The sequence below is a fragment of the Drosophila kikkawai genome, chromosome 3L (assembly GCF_030179895.1).
Source record: "Drosophila kikkawai strain 14028-0561.14 chromosome 3L, DkikHiC1v2, whole genome shotgun sequence".
Classification (NCBI taxonomy): domain Eukaryota; kingdom Metazoa; phylum Arthropoda; class Insecta; order Diptera; family Drosophilidae; genus Drosophila; species Drosophila kikkawai.
This window is the reverse complement of record NC_091730.1, coordinates 17,355,760-17,371,065: the sequence shown is the minus strand read 5'-3', so window position 1 is coordinate 17,371,065 and position 15,306 is coordinate 17,355,760. Positions and strand designations below refer to the sequence as shown.

Genomic DNA, 15,306 nt, shown 5'->3' with positions numbered 1-15,306 from the left:
TCAAGAGCATTTAGCAAAGCTACCAGGAAAAGGGATATAAATACGAACAGAGCTTGACTAATCCAAGGTACTTGCTTATTTTTGTAGGCTTAAAGGGTGTTCTAAATTCAGTCAGGAACTTCCATTCATTTTAAACTCTTCTTTCCGAAGTTACTTTTCTTTATTTTTAAACTAGAAACATCTTCTCTAATTACTTTGCCTTTTCATCCCTCTTCTACAATTATCAGCTACCAATACTATTAAAATTTAAGGACTCTCCCCAGTCTCGTGACAACTTGTCAATACTGTATAGACTTTCGAGCCTAATTAGCAGCAATTGAAAAATCAAATTGCCAGCGGTGGCCAGAAAGTGACTCAATTCCGTCTTGGACAACGCCTACGAGAATGAGTTTACGCTTCAGTGGGTTTCTTAGAGCCTGGACAGGACCCGCAGGACTCTTGCTAGTGTCCATCCTTCAGTGGCCACTTGAGCAGTGCTTTCTGCTCTATTGGCTGCCATTTGAGACACGCTTCGATGGATTCAAACGGCGACCGCAGACTTTGGGGACTGGCCGGGACTGTGATTACCAGGAAGGACATTTATCGGGGTACGTACCCCGGGACTCCACAATGATGTAATTAGGTTTGAAAATTTGCTGATTGCTGATTTGTTGTATTTGCGGTGCCACAGACGGACCAAACTGCAATTATATGCGCCAATTGTCAGTTTGGTTACTCCTCGTTAACTTATTTGATTATGGGCTAATTTGGTAGACTCCAGAGACATCGAGGAAGTGAAACTGGAATAGGTAAAGTAGCTTGATTTAGTCCTTGCCTGTTTAAGATTTAAATTAAGTTTAAATACTCGCTAGATTGACTAGACTAAATTTATTAATATAATATAATCTCCTCAATAACAACTACAGCATGTTCTTCTCTGATTTAGGAGGGTCAAATAAATATCTTTGGAAAAACTAAACCTAAATAAGCAAAAGTAATTTAACTTTTCCCATTTTCGTTGTAAATTCAACTTGGCCACACAACTCGCTTATCGACTGGGGACAAGGATCAGCCAGCAGGAACACAGGAGTCGGGAGCCAGGAGCCAGAACGAAGGCGATTTGATGAAGTGCACACCAAGTGTGCACATGTGGCATATTGACGGACTGCAGGACGGATGGAAGTGTCCAGGGATCCAGCGAAAACTATGCAAATAAGGAAGGATATGTCTGGAGCCGTCTCAGTCTGCTTGGCTCAGGTTTGCCTTCATTTATCTTGGCTTATTAAATTGAATATATGGCTGAATATACTCGAAACATTCAAACACACACACCCATTCGAGTATCCTTTGGCTTAGCTGCATTGTTGTGGCGTCCCTTTCGGGTCCTTTTAAATGCAAATTAGCTTTTTGACTTTTTGATGCGACCCAGACTCGATTTAGATTTATGCGGCTTGATAAATTGTGGCTACACTTAATGTGCGCATACGGTGTGACATGTCCTTTTCATGTCACTCGCCAAAAAGTTTACCAACTCCCCACCAAACCCTACCCCACGATCCTTTCTCGTTTCCATTCGAGTTGACATGTCGAGTCGAGTGGTTTCGTTGGCTTTTCAGTTTTCAGTTTTCTGCTTTTTGGTAGTCCCCGGCGGAGGTTTTGCCTTTAACTTGCTGACATTTTTGCACGCTTGACAAAAACAGCGAACGGAGTTGGCAATTTTTTGGACTGCCACGACCAGGGCCAAAGTCGGAGTCACGGGTTCTCTCCTTTCTGGCCACGATGCTGTTTGTGGTCCAGCTTTGTAATTAGTTTTGCCCAGCACGGTGAGTTGGGTTCATAACGTTTGATGAGGGTGGCATCGTTACGGTGTGGTTGGGGAGTTTTTCTTATAAATCGGTTTCAATAGGGAAATGTAATGAGAGTTTTCGATGATTGCTAGGGTTTAATGAAGAGGCTTAAGGGTACTTTTTTGGTGAAGTATTGGTTTAATTAAAGGTGATTTTTGGTACTTTTAGATAGTGTTAAATTAAATCAAAGAAAATGTTGATCTATTACTAAATATATGCAGATAAAACTATACAATTTTCATAATTTAATCTAAGGAAAAATCCTTAAAGAAAATAAGTAATATGAGGAATGAAGTTTAAGCTAATTTTAGGTAAAGAAATCTTCTTTCTAACTATATTTGGTCCCTTTACTTCCTCTCCTTTCCTTTCCTTTCTACTCAATTAAAATATTTTAAATCAATTTCACAAGTTTAGCAGTCACAGAACTATTTTTTGAACACGTTCCCACCAGTTTCCCCCTTTTCCAAAAAACCAGAAAGAAATCAATTACGATGTCTTTCTCATTTAAATTATAACACTTTCCCATGAAATTCCACCAACGCTCCTCCTCGATCAAGTTCACTCGTAATCGCAGTTGAAAAGCGAAAGGGCATTTCGACATTTTAAACCTTCCCCCAGACGGAAACTGAAGCTGAGATTTCACCAAATATTTTCGTTCAGCGAGGAGATTGATGAATGGGAGTTGGTGGTGGTGCTGCTGGTGGTTCTCCTGGTGGCGGGGGAGTGTTTTTTTTAAATTCTTTTTTCATTTTTTGTCAGGCGTAACCAAAGGCAGAGACCCATTGAGTAATACGTCACTTGAGTTGTCAAAAGAGCGACGCCCGGCGAGTAGAAAAACGTGTCCGTGTCCCGGAGTTTCCTCTTCGCACAAGTTCCTGTCGATCAGGCGGGCGAGTAGCAAGTTGTTACATTTCAACATGTTTCGTCACGCCTGGGCATTATTTTGATACTTGTAGATTGAAATTATTTTTAAAAAAATATTTTAAGTAGCGACTTGACATAGTTGGAAAATGTGTAATGGGGGAAACTATTAGAGAGGGATGTAAACGATTTTCAATGGCTGTCAGAACTGGTAGATGTCAAAAATGGTTTTGCAAAAGTTGTATAAAAGATATTTCATGGGAATATTATGATCCTTAAAATATTTGTATGCCTTAAAGTACCAGGAAATGCTGGAAAAGCTGCTTTAGATATATTTCCTGTTATACACTCCTTCAATTAATAAGAAAATTGGGTAGTAAAAGCATGAAATTGACCCAAACATTGCCATAATCTCATTAAGGATAATAAACGATACATCAGATATTTCTCAATAAAAGGCCAAGTCAAAGTCCAATACCTTCTAATAAAAACCGGAAAGTAACTTGTCAAATTGATTTAAAAATTCATAAATCAACAAAAACTTGCTCAAGAGAGGAAAATTAAATTACGAGACGAGACGAAGTGGGGGAACAGCAGTCAGGGGAACCACAGAAACCAAAAACCGAAAAATGTACAAAATGTTAAGCATAGCATAAAATTGTATCGGACAGTCTGGAGTGGGTAGACGAGACTTGGAAGTCGGAGTCGGAGTCAGAAGTCTGCCCACTTAGGAAACGAGTGTAGTCCAAATATAGCCGCCTGTTTACTTTCATAATAATTGACTCGAAGTCATCTCTCCCCTCGCTTTCTGGGTTGGCATGTGCGTGTTGTCTGCTGATGCAATTATAAATTGTTGGATAACAAATTACATGGTTGCGTTTTTCGGGATCGGACAAGTTTAACGCCCTCACGCACATATGTTCTGCAATCCGAGGGATGCCAGCGGCTTCGAGGGGAGAAGATACAGATACAGATAGATATAGTTGGGGGAGTGCATCTGAGTCGGACATTGATACAGGTACTGGGTGCTGTTCCTTTGTGTTGACAACTCAATGCCCTAATGCCCCGACATATGTTCAGGTGGGACGAATGCGCAACTGTACCCGAAATCATCCCAAAAATGCGGGTAGGACCAAGGGACTGTCCTGACAATTGTCATTTGGCATTAGTTCTAATAATAAACACACATTTTCTATGCTTTTTAATTGCCCTCGATTTCCTTTTGCATGTTTGTTGGGCATCAATTTCGGAGGATTATTATTGTTTTGTTATCCTGCAGCTGGGGAACACAAAGAGAAAATATTATTATGTTATTATTATTACAATTCAAGTTGATGTTTGGGTAAACACTTTTAAAAAACTTGAAAGATTACTGAGCACATTTATTATTTAAATAATTATTAATACATTATTTGAATAACTTTCTTCCAGTGCACACTGTTCGAGGGTTTATTGAACTCACCTCCTCAAATCCCAAGCTCACACTTTCATTACGCAAATGTTACAGGACAGCCGTGGAGGAGGTGGTCTAACCCATCTCCACGGATCCTTTGTTTGGCTGCCCAAATGCGAAAAGGGTTCATAACCGGCACTTAGCTTCATTGGCCCTCTGTGTTGGCTCTTTTGGCTTTATCGCAGCCGTCCCAGACCCTGGCACTTTGGCCACTCGAAATTCAATTCAATTCGCCGGGTACTTACTGTACGCAGGTTGTGCAAACATTAAAATTAATGAATAACAATAAAACCAGCTCCCGGTAGTCTGAAGTGTTGACGGTTGACGTGATCTCTGCGGAAAATGCCAGGAAATGGGTTTGACATTACAGGGGATTCTTGTATTAATATAAAATAATTCTATTATTTTAATAATTTTGAATAATTAAGAATGATACTATCGGTAAATGCCATAAAATATTTATTTATAATTTATCTAAGTTTACAAAAGAACTTAAATTAAATTCTACAGATGGAGTTAAAACTCTATAAATATTTTCAATAATTATTTTAGATTTCCATTTATCTCTAGAATTTTTTAAGCAAAATCATAGCTTTATAATCCCCAACAAACCCACGTGAATACCTTCACAAATCATAATTCAATTCATTATTTTGCATAAATACCGCCCCAAAAACTATTCCAGAGACAGCAATTAAAATGCCAGAACAAACGTAGAGTTATTTCTCCAATTTTAATGATCCCATATAATGCTTTGAAATGTGTTCTATGCCGCTCATTAGTTTCGAGGCAATCTCCGAATTTAATTTCCATTTGAAATTCCCGCTCTGCGAGCCATTAAAATTGAGCCATGATGCCAATTTGGTATGATTAAATACGTTATTCCCCTGGGAGAAACAGAGAGGTTGGGGAAATGCATACGTATATGCAAATTAATTACGAAATTTATGATTTCATTTTGCCAAAAGCGACGAGCCCGTCATCATCGCGGCTAGTTCTTTGGCGTCGAGCCTGTGAGCTCCATAAAACTTGGCCGCCTGTCAACTGCAATCATTTAGAGAGTGGGCCACGTAGGGCACATGTGAAAAGCCGTAAAATGCTTTGGAAAGCCGAGCAATTGGAAATTGAAGTCAACATTTATGGCTCTATTCCAGAGCGGAGGAGACTAGACCCAGTGGCAGTGTCATCGACGCGACATCTTCCCGTCTGCCACTGTCACGCACATAATTCTCCGCAGTGCAAAAACATTAATTGCGCAATTGTTTAAGGGCGGAGATAGGGAAAAGTTACAAGGATACAGGTAGAAAAATTTATAGAACAAATTCTGAATGAAGAAAACTTAATTTTGAGTTAAGAAAACAGTAAGTTTTGCCTTTTTAAGATTTCTTTAAGTAGATTCTAAACGATTTAATGAATTTTTTATACTACTTATTTTTTGGGGATATTTTCCTATAACCCTATATTAAATATAGTAGCCAAAGACTACCTCTAGAGAATGTTTTTAATGTTTAATATCTATTTTAAACTATTTTTATGAAATTATAACTTTCTCAAGTCACTCCTCTCAATTATTCTTTAAATTATTTCAAGTGCTATAAAAAATCGAAAACCTTTTCTAAATAAAAGTATTTATCTTAAATTAACAAAACCAATTACACTTTAAACTTCTCCCTATTTTTCCCAGTGCCCAGCAAGACATGTTGAAAAGTTTTAGTGTCCCAACAAATGACGTACGATTTGTTCTGCACGAATAAGTCAAATTATTTGTAGACAGCACTTTGTTTTATGGCCTGACAACAAGCCACCTCAACTACTCCCCCCACCACCTACATACACATATCCTCTGCATCCTCCCACTGCCACCCTTCTCCCCCTCTAAGTCGCAGTTCCTTGGCCAGCTGACGCATCGCACTTTGCCTTGAGCCTGGAGTTTTTTACACACAAACTACATAGATGCCACCTCTCGTTCCTCCTTCCCATTTGCTCCTCAATCATTGCTTTTCCACCTGATGCCAGTATGCGGGCTAATTTATGGCCTTGTCATATGTTTGTTTGGCTTTTTTACTGTTTGTTGGTTTTCCTACCCTGGAAGTCATCATTATCATCATCCTCAGCTCTCCAAACGCACGCCATATAATTTTCCATTTACTGCTAAGTGTTTCTTCTGGGCCTGCCTGCCCCTGTTTATATTTCATAATTTTCTAAATGACATATTTCTATTGACGCTTGAGTAGTTTTGTTTGCTTTGTTAATGTAGATTGCTTGGCTGGGATGTGGAAACAATGGTTAAGGAAGGAGGTGACTGCAAGACATTGCGTAACAAATTAAAAGGAAATTATTTGCGGATTTTAAGGGTGTTTAAAATTCTTTATAAAAAACAAAACACTTTTCTAAAATTTTGTATAAATTTCTATATTTTATATTCTTCAAGGAAGTGTAAACTTTTAAGACTGGAAAACTGTCGCCTAAATATAATTCTTATTTTAAATGTAACTAATTTAATGAAACTAATTTTTTCACACCTAAAACTTTCAATAATCCATTTCTAATTTAATTTGTAACACATTTACTTCACTTTATTTTTAATATATTTTAAAATTGAGTTCTAAACTTCTTCCCAATAATGCGAACGTTTTTGCTGATTTATTTGTTTTTAAACTTTGACTTCTCAGTAAGTTATTCAGCTTACTTGAAGTTTATAAAATTGTTATTCAAATAAAGATTAGTTTAAAAACGTTTTATAAACCATCTCAAATATTTTCTTTATATTTTATTATAATAAATAAATTATAAAACGTGTAAAATTAAACCTAAAGATAAGATACCGTAACCAATTTACTACCAAAACCAGACCAATGTAAACCAAAGGTTTGCATAAATTTTTAACAAATGATAATAAATTCAAGACATATTCAAAATTATAAATAATTTATAGAAATGCAGGCATAATAACTCGTAAAACTTTTACAAGCATACAAAATGTGACGCGCAGGGCCATTAAAATCATTTTTAACAACTTTTGCTGGCATGTAAATTACGGCAGACACCGTTTCATTCCTTCCACAGGATAAAGCGCGCTTCACGCTTCGTTTGATTTATAGGCGCAGGGTTAACTTTCTGAATGGAAGCCGGATCGGAGACTGGGATCAGGACTGCATATGTGTATTACACTTGTTATCGGGCGTATCAGATCGCATCCCATCAGAGGACACGGCGCCGCACTTTATGTGTTTATTTTAATTTTCAATGTTTCGTCGGACATTTTATGGCTCTCAATTTTTGCGCTGCTTTTACGAGGGCATTAAAATTAAGACAACGGGCCACCAACCAACCAGGCAAAGAACCAGAGACAGGAACACCAACTCAATTAGACAAAGGGCCCAAAAAAAAAGAGGCGTCTGTAAAATTCACTTGGCTTCACACACGCAGCACACTCCCACTCAGAAATTTCTGGGAGCGTGTTAATTTCTTTTTAATTCCTCCTGCACTCCAGTGAAAGTTACCCCCCCTAGTCACTCATAAATTAACGTTTAGTTACGCTACATAAAAATCTGTCTGGCAGCAGATCCAAGTTTCTGGGGGTTACAAGAAGTTGGAGTTGTAATCTAGTTCTTGCTATTCGATTTCAACTTGAATGGAATTATATTTTAACGCAGAAACCCCTTTTATATTTGGGTTTCTAAATAGTTTCCACTTATCGCTGGATAACTAAACCCTCTATAAATACCCAACGCTCTCATTTATTTTCTATTTTCCATCATTAGTCCCCTTGGCAGCACTGTCTGTCATTGGCATCATTAGTTTTATTTAATTATGCCCTTCGTATTGATTGCTTTGTTAGAACGTATTAACTCCCTCCGACATATCGAAGGAAACTTCCTCCACTCGCGGGGAAAGTTCAATTAAATATAGCCCCCTTCACCCCTTCAGAAAATATAAATCCAGCTGTGATTTCGGCATCGGTTTGCGTTAACCGCAAAACCAAAAAAAAAAGAGGAGAGAAAACGAAATATATTTGATAATGAATAATGATGTGGATTTGACACTCGAATCGAAATCGTCACGGTTTGGAGAGAGAAAAAGTGAGGGGTCAAAGGGCAGGAGTTGCTTCTTGGGCAGAGATCGGATTCCGAATACAACAATTTGATTTTAATTTAATTAGATTTCTTCTAGGCTTTTGAAATGGGAATCGTATGATAATTTAATGGAGCATGAAAATCGGCATTTCTTTAAACCAAAAGAATACTTGATACGATTTCACAGCGTTGCAAAGTGGCCGCTAATGACGGAGCATCCTAATGGAAGCATGAGCAAGGCATCCTTTGATACATCTCCCAGTGTGTGGTCAAATGGCTGGCTAATAGCCGTGACAAAGGTCATTAGAGGGTTCATAGATCGTTCTGTACCTCTTCAGGAGCTTCAAGCAGGTTTCTATATATTTTTCAAATATTTTCTTTAACCAACAGGAAACAAGATCTGATTATCCCCCCAAAAAACACATTGAATTATTTAATGACATTCTCAGTGCTATCTCAACTCCAGCATAATTTATAAACTTGTCTGCTTCGTGTCGACATTCATCAACTCATCCTGCCTTTGAACAACTTCATTAAAATTAGCTCATAAAATTTGCAGCAACTCGTGCTCTCAGTCGCTCGAAATCTTGTTTAGTTTTCATTTATGGCTCAATGGCAGGAGCCAAAAATCTTCACTAGAGGATGTGTGGCCACAGGATCCGCATCCTGGCTGACAGACGCACTTCAGCATAATTTGCTGTGACAGGCTTCAGCATTTCCTGGAGCTGCCTGCGCTTCCTTAATTCCACTTTACCGAATGACATTTAATATGCAAAGTTTTGCCAGCCACAACACCGAAACTGCAACTGGAGGCGCGGCATGGAGGCGCGGATATCTTTTGATGACTTTTGTTGATTTTATGCCAACACATTTTGCAGAGTCAACTCACACGAAGACGACTGGGATGGATCTTTGCATGTGCACTGGGAAAATGTAGATAATTTTTATATCAAGAAAATGTGTCTTAAAACAATAAGAACATGAAAAGGTCTTAGGTTAGCACTTTTATATTAATTTTAAATAATTTTTTATTAACTTTAAGAGTCTCAAAATAATCAAAGAAGTCCTTAGCCAGTCTTTTCAGTGTATCAAGACCACTCCAAGCTGCTGCATTTTGCCGCAGCCAAAACAATGGACCCGAAACACAAGTGGCGGGCATTTTGGGGCCAAGGCAAAGTGTGTCTGCGGAATACCCTTTATTACAAAATAGCTGGGCATAGCTTTGCATACTTTACGGCCCCCAAGCATCGTAAAGTTTAATGGCGCCGTTCTTCGAGCCAGCAAGGTTTTCCAAGTTGGTTGGCTCTTTTGAAATATGAATAGACCCCAGGAGCCCGCTCTTTAGCCCTCTAATGCTGGCCTTGTTAAGGAGATTAGTTCCAGGCCCATTTCCCCCGCACTGTCATCAATAAAATTGGTTTATTCAAGTGGCTGCTGGCCACTTTTCAATCGCTATAATTGACAATCGAGAGGATCTCGCCATGTCTTCCCAGTAAGCCAGGCACGTACACAAATTAAGCTCGTAAAATTTAATATTTTCAGCGAAAGTTTCAGTGGTTCTTTTTTCTGTTTAGTAATTTATGGCGTGGCTTAGGTGCCTGCATAATTGGTAAGGATAAATTCTTGTAAAGGATACATAAAATTTTACTACAGTTGTTGGGAAAGTTTGGGTTTGTATTTATTTCAAAACATGTTGCTGGAGCTTAACTGGATTTTTGTTAGCTGAGTTTTATGAAAAAGTAATTTTAAATTCAAGAATATCAACCTTAATATTTAAGTTTGTCATATTTAAAATATTTTTAAAAATACTATAATATATTTAAGCCCCACTTAACCTTCTTCTACCATATTCTCCTCGATTGAACCCTATTAGGTTATAATTTTACTTTCGGTTTCTTTGAATTCCCAAAACAAAACTCTTCCCAAAACTCCCCCCTTCGATTTTTCCCACAACAAAACGAATCGTTTTGTGTTGAGTTCACCCTTTCGCTGGGTGGGTAAGTGCCAATCAAATCGAAAAATATTTGGAATTTTGACAAAGGGAAAAAGTTTCCCAAGGCGAATTGCGTGCGTGGTGATGGAGGTAAGGCTACCAGCATAAAAATGCTGACGACTTATGCCCGGGGGACTGGGAAGAGAGAGAGGTCTTGTCTCAAGGTGGGCAAGTCGGGAACAATCCATCAAACAAAAACGCTGCGCTTTTGATAAGAACGCATCAATAAAGCAATAAAATGTCTACAAATCAAACGATAAGAACGCCAGTTTCGCCAAAGATTCGCCACCCGGGAAAGGGTTCGGTGGAAAAGTCACGTACAGCACGCACAAGACTATTAATATTAATGGTTGGTCTTAACACATTGGGCGTAGCGTTCTCTGGGATCTATTGCCTGGCTGTCAGTTTGTCACGAAAGCTGTCTTTTCGGTCTACTTGAGACACTGGGGGAAAATATGGCAAATAAATATAATAATTAAATATTTCAGGGTAAAGAATGGGATACAAATAAATATGACTAAATACAAGAAATTAAGAACCTCTCTCTTTCTTTACTAGATTTTTCTGTTCTACAGTTTCCCTCTTCGCCAATTTTCCTCAGTGTCCTCAGGAGGGGTTTTCCTCAAATTGACATGTGACACCGAGCGAGACCAGAACTGAACCGAGACACAGACGCAGGGACCCCTGTCAAAGAGTTTGCCCCTGGCATGACGAAAAATAACAATTCGGGTTGGATCGTTTTGGCTGTGATTCGGTTTTTGGGAATCATTAACATTTTGATAACTGTCGGGCCACACTGTGATCCATTAGTTAGCGATAACGCGGCAAGCTGTGAGGCCTTTAATTGATCTCGTGATCAATTCGCTCTTGTGGTTTTATGTTAATGAAGCGTAATCTCCGTGCTGTCTCCGATTTCGTTTCGGTTCCAGTTGGGATTCTATTTAGACCTTTTTGTTTTTCATTTTTCATGCTTGCTTTTCAATTTGCTCTCCATTATGTTTGGCTGGTCTCGTTGTTTGTGGTTTTTTGTCTGTGGATGGTAATTTTATAATAATAAACGGATAATTGTTTATTGATTTCTTTTCACTGGTGAGTGATTTTACCAGAAGTAAGCCAAGGAGGACATAAATATTAAATGTTTTATAAAACATTAGCATCAATAAAACTAGTAATAGTATTTATAATATTTAAAAAAAAATATAGCTTAAAAAATAATTCAAATTATAAACTATTAGCCACCACCTCTATTTCTGAAATTGCCATTTGTTCCGTTTATTAATTCGCTATGACTTATTCTTACTGGAATATATGGAAATTTTAATATTAGAAGATTAGAAACGGTTTAAATCAAAAAGAGAACAATAAAAAAAACGTACTTAACTTTAATGTCAAATCGGAATATATAGACTATTGGCAATCTCTGACTTTCTTAATATCTTTTGTGCTCTAAAAAACGTAAAATATTCGCATTTCTTTAAACCGACCTTTATATACATTTTTTTTTAAATTTTTTTTATATTTTGCTTTATAAAATACATTTTTAAAAATTGTTTAAAAACCAAGACTAACTTTCAAAATCATACATTTCAATTAAGAATCTTTCTTGTATTAGTTTTACTTACTTTTACAATTTTAATTCATTTAAAATATTAATCATTTAGGACTACAAGTAACCCTCATAACTCTTGAGTCGCCCTAGTGCCCAGCGTCAAGACGCTGCTGATCCAGCAAATGTCACTGTAGTGGGCTGCACCCTAACTCCATTGGCCAGAGATCGTCTGATGAATGTGCATTTCACGAGATCAGCATTTTCTTTATTGCGCTGCCGGCAGTGTAATTCCGTCATAATTTATACTCATTCAGTAGCTTGTGAGTAGTTTATGTGGTTCCTTTAAATAATCAACAACGCTATTTGCTTCGACTCAAGTGATTTCCAGTGACTACAAAAAACAAATCTAAAATGGAGCCGAATAAATTTAAAAAAATTGACTTCTCCTCTGAACTCCCACAATATTTGCCTGATTTTTTTCGCCAAAATGGGGAATTTGTGGAGGAAATTGTTATGACTCCTATGTTTGCGCTTGGTTTTCGTCTTGTTGGCCAGCATTGCAGTAACCTACAATCCATAACTATAAGTGACGCAGATCTGATAACGGAAAATTTGACGCCGTTCAAGACCATGATTGTGGCATTAAAAAACCTAAAAGAAGTGCAAATTGACATTAAACACAATGACGCCTCTGCGATCTTAAAAGTTTTGAAAGAACTTCAAAATCTTAAAACTCTGGGGCTTAATATAGAAGACTGTACGGAGCTGCCTGTGGATCTAGGTGAGTTTTTTAATAAACGAACTTAATTAGTTTTTAATATAAATTTTTTTAGCTCACTTAAAAGAATGTGTTTACTTGGAAACATTGACAATAAAAGGCACAATGGTTGTCTTAAAAATTAATGATATTTCATCGGACCTAAAAATTCTACGCAGTTTGCTTATTTCTGGTGGCAAAATAATTTCCAATGGCCAAGAAATCGCATATGAACTGCCAGCATTGGAAAAGCTTGAACTCTTCCATATTCGTATTGAAACCAGTTTTCCAGATTGCCAAAAGCTACGAATTCTGCACACTCGATTTGCTAGATTCAATAGTGATTTCTGCGAATGGCTTTCTGTGAAAATAAAAACCCTGGAAAGCGTGGGTTCCAATAATTCTATCTTGGGGCAGGATGTTCTGTCAGAAATATTTTCAAGTCTACCTTCTGGCTGGGTTTTACCCAATTTGAAGAATCTAATGTTATACGAGGACTTTGAGACAGTAACATTTCCTCTGCCATATTGTCCAATGCTAACCTCCTTGAACTTGGCACAAGTTGATGAGTTTCCCAAGGAGTGTATGGATTGGATAACAAAGCACTCGAGTACTCTAGAGAGTGTGGAACTGCCAGGCTTGTTTTTTGGTAAAAACAGCTCAGATTTGCCATTCTTTCCCAAGCTACGGGCATTCCGCTTGAACTCTTCTTACGAACTATCACCAGATAGTTTCTTTAACTGGATTTCAAAGCACTCGGAGACCTTGGTGGTTTTGAATATTTATGGAAACCTGGATCGGAATCGCCTTCTTAAACTTCTCTCGGACTGCAGGAACATTCGATCTTTTAGAATTGCTCGTACTTCCCCGGCATTTACTGAGAACTTTCTCAGGTCTCTGTTTAACATTTTAAAGGAAAACGGTGTCACTCCGGATAATCCTTTCAAATTCAAATGTAATTCTATTAATTTGAGCACGCAACAGGTATAACTTAAACTTTTTTTTAAATAAGTATATATTTAACTTCAATTTTTCAACTTACAGATTGATAATTTACATAATTTACCCAATTTCGAACTGTGCACAGTTCAGATTGAAGATAATATTGGAAGCATTTGGGAACCTTATAATGAAATCTCTTAATGAAAGAGTAAGTACAAGATTATCCAGAATTTATAAATATTCTTAGAGTTTCCCATTAAAGTATCAAATGACGCACCACATACAAAATTTCCCCCCTGAAAGTCCCCAGTCAATCCCCTAGGACAACAAACAACTTTTCGCCGTCTAATTTGACCAAAAGTCCATTGCGACACATTTCCGCTTTGACCAAATCTGTTGCCGGTGATTGACTTTGATTTTCCAAGGAGGAGGACCAGACAAGTCCTTGGACAAGTGAAAATGAATTTTCCTTTGACGATTTCATCAAACTTTCCCCAACGACGCAAAACAAAAAAAAGAAAAATACGAGGCCGACTGAGGAAGGAAAATGTCTTATAAAAACTAACGATTGCCAATTGGTTTTTACTGTTATTGGCGCGCCCCATTTGCCTGCCTGGACAGCACTTCCGTTCTGGCCAGAAGTTATGGGCGTGGCCCACTCTCCTTCACAATGTGAAATATGTTAGGCCGATCATTGTGGAGTTTTCCACATTCATTGTCTTTCTGGAATTAATTTCCTTTTAGAGGCGACGTGGATTTTCAGGAAAATCATAAAATTTTATTTGTACAACTTCCTGGGGATTCATTCGGCTTTTGTATTTTGATTTTTTTGCATAGATTGTATTAGGGGAATAATTTGGGTATATAAGTTTTAATGTTACAATGTTGTGGGTTTTGGATATATTTTAACAATTTTATAATTTATATTCGTATTTATTTTTAGGCTTTAGGGAGACTTGAAGACATTGTATCGGAGACACCTTAAAGAATCTTTATATTTCTTTTTATATCATCTTTTTTTACGCAATTAAAATTGTAAGTATTTAAAAATATATTAAATATAATATATATAGTCATATTTATTCTATAATTTATTTTCTAATTCTTCTTTTAAGGTTAAAGGAAAATCTGAGAGAAGGAATCGGAGAGTGCATACGGAATCATCTTTCCTTATTTTTTTATCAATACCTGTTAACCTTTAAGTTTATCTTTAAATTGTTTGATTTATGTTATGGAAATCTGTTTGAATTATCTATTAATTAAACTTTAATTTACCCACAAGAAAAATGTTCAAAATACTTAATTTCCTTTCATATAAATTAATTTTTTAAAGAATTTTTTCAGATGATGACAAATATATAAAGGTCAAAAGGAGGTTTTTTTTAAATTTATATTTTATATTTTATATATTATACTTAATAATCACATATATTAATACATTATTTTTATTATTTCATCTTTTATTATATTAGTATTTTTATCTCATAATTTTTATAGGAAACTTCTCAATCGAGCCTCTATTTCATGTTAATTTTTCTCTTGATGTCTCTTAGAGTGTGCGTTAACTTTCCGCGCTTCCTGTTGCCGTAATTTCTTCGTTCTCCTCGCTGCATTAATTTTTAGTGTCCAGTTTGTCCATGGATTGGGGCTGGGCAAATATTTTGGCCAGCTGCGTGTGCTGCCAAATTTGTTTGCCGAGGTAAATGCAACCAAAACGCCGTGCGTTGCCGGTGCGTTAAGGCAAATTTGTAGAGCGCAAATTGTTTGGCCACTGCAAAGATTTAACTCTATGCCATTGGGGGAGGAAGGGTCCCAGGGTCCTTTCCTCAGAAGGGGGGTGACAACCAAC

General features: G+C 37.2%; 1 protein-coding gene across 1 annotated transcript; it reads left to right on the top strand.

Annotated features, from left to right (window-relative positions):
• Positions 1–11,937: 11,937 nt before the first annotated feature.
• LOC108080599 (uncharacterized) lies at positions 11,938–14,797 on the top strand. The gene is made up of 6 exons (XM_017175414.3): positions 11,938–12,078; positions 12,137–12,539; positions 12,592–13,499; positions 13,560–13,665; positions 14,401–14,492; positions 14,573–14,797. The coding sequence occupies exons 2-4, from the start codon at positions 12,170–12,172 to the stop codon at positions 13,656–13,658; spliced, it is 1,377 nt and encodes a 458-aa protein (XP_017030903.1). The 5' UTR covers positions 11,938–12,078; positions 12,137–12,169; the 3' UTR covers positions 13,659–13,665; positions 14,401–14,492; positions 14,573–14,797.
• The last annotated feature ends 509 nt before the right edge of the window (positions 14,798–15,306 follow it).

Excerpts from the sequence above, each read along its gene's own strand:
- LOC108080599 (XM_017175414.3), top strand. The coding sequence starts at position 12,170 with ATGGAGCCGAATAAATTTAAAAAAATTGACTTCTCCTCTGAACTCCCA. Across the intron at positions 12,540-12,591 it reads GGAGCTGCCTGTGGATCTAG|CTCACTTAAAAGAATGTGTT; the intron begins GTGAGTTTTTTA and ends AAATTTTTTTAG. Across the intron at positions 13,500-13,559 it reads TTAATTTGAGCACGCAACAG|ATTGATAATTTACATAATTT; the intron begins GTATAACTTAAA and ends TTCAACTTACAG.